The sequence below is a fragment of the Oryx dammah genome, unplaced genomic scaffold, assembly GCF_014754425.2.
Source record: "Oryx dammah isolate SB20612 unplaced genomic scaffold, SCBI_Odam_1.1 HiC_scaffold_29, whole genome shotgun sequence".
Taxonomy (NCBI): domain Eukaryota; kingdom Metazoa; phylum Chordata; class Mammalia; order Artiodactyla; family Bovidae; genus Oryx; species Oryx dammah.
Window position 1 is genome coordinate 3,118,595 of NW_024070213.1, and position 4,732 is coordinate 3,123,326.

At 57.5% G+C, this 4,732-nt stretch overlaps 1 protein-coding gene across 1 annotated transcript in view; it reads left to right on the forward strand.

Moving 5' to 3' along the window:
• The window catches only part of CERK (ceramide kinase), a 36,121-nt gene extending 31,972 nt beyond the window's left edge, over window positions 1-4,149 (forward strand). The window contains exons 13-14 of the mRNA XM_040234528.1: window positions 2,059-2,941; window positions 3,018-4,149. Coding sequence (XP_040090462.1) covers window positions 2,059-2,131 — 73 coding nt within the window. The 3' untranslated portion in view covers window positions 2,132-2,941; window positions 3,018-4,149. The remainder of the gene's footprint in view (window positions 1-2,058; window positions 2,942-3,017) is intronic.
• Window positions 4,150-4,732: the final 583 nt, after the last annotated feature.

Here is a 4,732-nt window from a genome sequence, read left to right on the forward strand (position 1 = left end):
GCCCCGGGGGCTCTGGGAGCCTGGCACCCTACCGCCTGGCGTGTGGCCGCCCGCCGTGGGCGCCCGGGGGGCCCCCGGGAGGCGCCCTAATGTCACTGTCAGGAGGGTGCTGGGGGTGGGAGCCCCGAGTCTCACTTTCTCTGCCACACCCTGCACTGTTGTTCCCTTCCGTCTCCTAACGACTTAAACTAACAAACTCCCTTTGTGGGCGCTTTCGGAGCCCTGGGTCCACTGACACCACCAGGACGTGTTCCAGCCCGAGGAACCCACGGCTGAGCTAAGGTCCAGGTACCAGGCCTGCTCCTCCAGCCCCAAATCCGTTAGGCCTGTTATATTTGGACTTGGGAATCTGCAGTCTGGTTATATGTATTACATAACCAGGTGAAATGTTAAGTGCCAAGAAAGGTTGTTTTTTTTTTTTTAACATAAGTGCCAAAAAAGGTTTTTTCCCCATGGAAAGGTACAGTCAAACGCGTTCTTTTTTTTTTTTTAAAAAAAAAGGGGCTGTTGATGGAGGTGTGGGTGTAAGCGCGCTAAGTTGCTTTAGTTGTGTCCGACTTTTTGTGACCCCATGGACTCTGGCCTGCCAGGCTCCTCTGTCCATGGGGGAGTTTCCAGGCAAGAATATTGGAGTGGGTTGTGGTTTCCTCCTCTAGGGGATCCTTCCCTCCCAGGGATTGAACCTGTATCTCTTAAGTTTCCTGCATTAGCAGACAGGTTCTTTACCACTAGCACCACTGGGAGGCCCCAAGAGATTGAGGGGAGCTGTTTAATTCTAGGAGGATTCTTTATATCCTGTTACAAACGTCTAGGATCTTGAGAGAAAAGTGAAAGTGAAAGTGTTAGTCGCTTAGTCGTGTCCGACTCTTGGCAACACCTTGGACTGTAGCCCGCCAGGCTCCTCTGTCCATGGAATTTCCCAGGCAAGAACACTGGAGTGGGTTGCCATTTCCTTCTCCAGGGGATCTTCCTGGAAGAACTTGGGTCTCCTGCATTGCAGGCAGATTCCTTACTGTGACTGAGGCCCCACCAGGGACGCCTACTTTAAGCAAACCAAACTGGACCCTCGTTGACCACAGTGAGTGGGTTACGTGAGGAAGGTGCCCACGAGCGGGCACTAGCCCCGCCCCTGCAGCCTGGAAGGACAGCTGGGGACACAGCTTCTGCGTTTTGGCGTGCTGTGCGTCCTCGCCTATAACCCCACTGTAGATGGCTTCTCAGGCAACCAGCCACTGACCCCAGCCGGGCCTCTCTACACTTGGCATCCAAGCAAAGCCACGGGCAAGAGCAGGCGCTCCAGCCTCCCCGAGCCCAGGCCTGCTTGTCCCTGCTCTTGCAGCCAGGGTACAGCCGGTGTGGCAGTGACCTCACACCTTGCATCTCAGGGCAGGAGGGCTCCAAGATCCCAAGGAAACCCGTCCCGCGGTCCTGTGTGCAGGGCTCTGCCTTCGGTAGGCTCATTTCACAAGTTCAGGAAATGCAAGTATTTTTAATACCGGCTTAGGAACGGTCGACAGTTAGGAAAGGTTCTCTCGCAAAATAGATCTGTGCATCTTGACAGATATTACAGCGCCTGGAGCAGCGCGTCACTTCGGGGGTTTTTATGACGCAGCATCTGTGAGGCGCCTGTGATGTCATTCATAACGTGGGGAGGAGGCCCTGCCGGGGTGGGGGGTGGGCCCAGGAGCCCCTGCAGACCTCCAAGCCCCAGACTCACATGCTATGCTTGCGTGGAAGGTGGGGCCCCTCGCCTCCCGGACTGCGTCTCCTGGCGCTCAGAGTGCTCCTCGTGGGACCCGCCCTGTGGCCCCGTCGGCTGGGTTCTGATGAGCGGACCCAGGAGGGGAGGGGCTGGCCCATGGGGCTGGCCCTCTGCTCACGGTTGGGTCTGCGCAGTCCTGGGTTTCTGCTTGGCCGTCACCGCCCTTTGCAAACTCAGTCTTTCAGGGGTGTCAGGACATTTCCCGGAGCCCCTGACCCCCGCCCCCCTGGTGACTGAGGCCCACCTCACCCCCGGGCCGGGGGTCGGGGTCTCAGCGTGGCCCTCTGTCTCTGCAGGGTCCACTGCCAGCTGGTCCGGCTCTTCGCACGAGGAATCGAAGAAAGCCCCAAGCAGGAGTCCCGCGGCTGAGCGCCGGCCGTGGGAACCGTGTCTCAGACAATGATGACAGACCAATTATGTTGCGATACATTCAAATTTAGAAATTTATTTTTGATAGTTGAATATTGATTTTAGAAAAAATAACGTTTTTGTCAGCAATTTTCGTGGACAAATTTGGTATTTTCGGTTCTGTGTGCGTCTGTGGGCTGCATCTCACCTGTCTCAGCCCCTGCAGGTGGCCCATGCCGGCTGGAGAGCCAGCCCCTTAGACTGCAGCCGCGCTGACGGCCCGCCCGTGGCTCTAACACAGCAGCTCGGGGGCAGCGCGTCCGTGGGGCCCCTGGGCTGCTCGGCAGGACCTGCCCTGCGGCGCTGGTGGTCAGCGCCTGCTGAGTAGCGGTTTGCTTTGTAGCACTTGCCTCTTCCCTCGCAATTAGAGCAACACGTCTGGACCCTTCCTGTCTCGTGCATTTACAAGGCAACGATGTCCTAGTCTGCCTAGGGGCACCTACAAGGCAACATCCTCGTCTGCCTCCGGGGCAGCCTGGTCCAGCGAGCGGGAGGGACTCCCCAGGCTGCGCTCCCATCGCAGCAGCGTTTCTAGACAATCCGGTGGGAGGACAGGTCAGGTGCCTCGGAAACCGGCCACTCATGGTGCCCTGGCGAGTGTCTCAGCGCTTAGACGCCCCGAGCGCTCTCCCCACGGCGGGGGCTGCCGTGCCTGGGCTTGGTGGCCCGGGCTCAGTGGGGAGATGGGAAGCAGCCCGTGAACTTCAGACCAAGAGCCCCACCGTCCTGGGGTGCACTTCCCGCAGCCCCGAGTCTATACACGTGATCCAGGTCCTTCCTCCAGCCCCGAGTCTATACACGTGATCCAGGTCCTTCCCGCAGCCCCGAGTCTATACACGTGATCCAGGTCCATGCCTTCGCTGTCTTCACGTTTCCTTCCATACGTTCATTGCAAGGTTCGTCCTGTAAACCAGAAGAGCATAAACAGTGTCCTCGCTGGCCATGTTTTCGTTTGCTGTGCAAGTGCGGGCCCCACCCCGGGCCGGGGGGCGCCTGGCCCGGCCCGGTTTCGTGGTTGTGCTTCTCTGCGTGGACAGCGCGTCTGCAGCAGCTTTATCTGAGACCTAAGAGGATGCCGCCCCCACTTGAACTTGTGAAAAGGGAGCTCGACTGTTACAAGAGGCGGTCTGAGGGCCACCGGCCACCATACAGGGTCCGGCGGTCCCCCTCGCGTCTGACAGATGTCCTTCATTCTCAGAACTCGTACATGTGGCATGTCCTGTCTCATTCCCACCCAGGGCAGCTTCGACGGGTTTTTCAGGAGAACCGTGTTCCTAAAGGGTCCCCAAGAGAGTCTCCACAGTCTTGACTGTCCCTGGGAAATGTCAATCACTAGTCTGCCCCGAAACCCATTGCTGTTTCTAGAAAAACAGTCTAGGCCGAGAGTAAGCATGTTCTGTTCAAGAAGGAACCCCCAACCCGACCCCTGTAATGCCACGTGGTTCCCCAGTGGCCTTGGCCATATTCACCAACTGCTTGCTGACCTTCAAAACCGCAGATTATGGAACTGTCCCTGGGGGTCCTGTGACTGTCTGAGCCCCCACCCCCACCCCCACCCCCCCCACCCCAGGAGCTGCAGGCGACCCCACCCTGGGACCAGAATACCTTTCCGACCTTCCCACAAGCCAGGACTCTGGTGGAGTGACCACTGCCTAAACTCCAGGATTTTAAGGAAAAATCGGAACTGATGGCAGGACAGGGAGGACCCAGGGTTGCTGAGAAGCGCTGGCCCAGTTGTGACCCTGTGCTCGGTGGTGCCGCGGTTCCGCTCTTCCTGGTCATGCAGAGGCCAGGGCGGCCGGTGTGCCAGGCCCTCGGCGCCAGCTGATTCTGCCCTCACAGCGGCCCTGTGGAACTGGCGGTGGCAACGGAAAGTGGCTTAACTTCCTTTCTAATCTTGCTGGCTTCAAGGTTAGAAAACAGTGAATTTGCTCCAATATGTTTGAGAAAACAAATAAAAGTTGTTACTTTGGGCAGAATGTGGCCTTTTTTTCTCTTACAAATTCCTGTTGTCTTTCAAAGCAGAGTATTTTGTGTGTGTGTGTGTGAAAACACATACAATTTAAAGAAAATGAGCAATAGTGAGCCTACCGCCCATGCCAAGGAATAGATCTTCACCCCCAGGCTCCTCCCCGAGTACCCTTGGGGACCGAGCCTCCCCTGCCCCCACGGAGGGAACTATGGTTTTAAAACGAGCGAATCGCTTGCTTCACCCACGTGAGGGGATCAGAACACAGCACCCCACGTGGGCCACTTGGGCACGAGGGTGTTCTGAGCAGACGACTGAAGCAGCAGCTGATGCAGACAGAGCTGCCTGCCCCTCCCATGTCTGCCTGGAGGGACACGCCTTGCCGATTGTGAGGTGAGGCCCCCCCGTCCTCGAGGGCTGCCCGTGTCCCTGGAGACAGAGTCAGCACCGAGCTGACAAACCAACCTGAGTAATAAAACCACCCTTCTGTTCCGTTAGCCAGCCCCTGTGGCTCAGCTGGTAAAGAATCTGTCCATAATGCAGGAGACCTGGGTTCAGTCCCTGGGATGGGAAGATCCCCTGGAGAAGGGGAA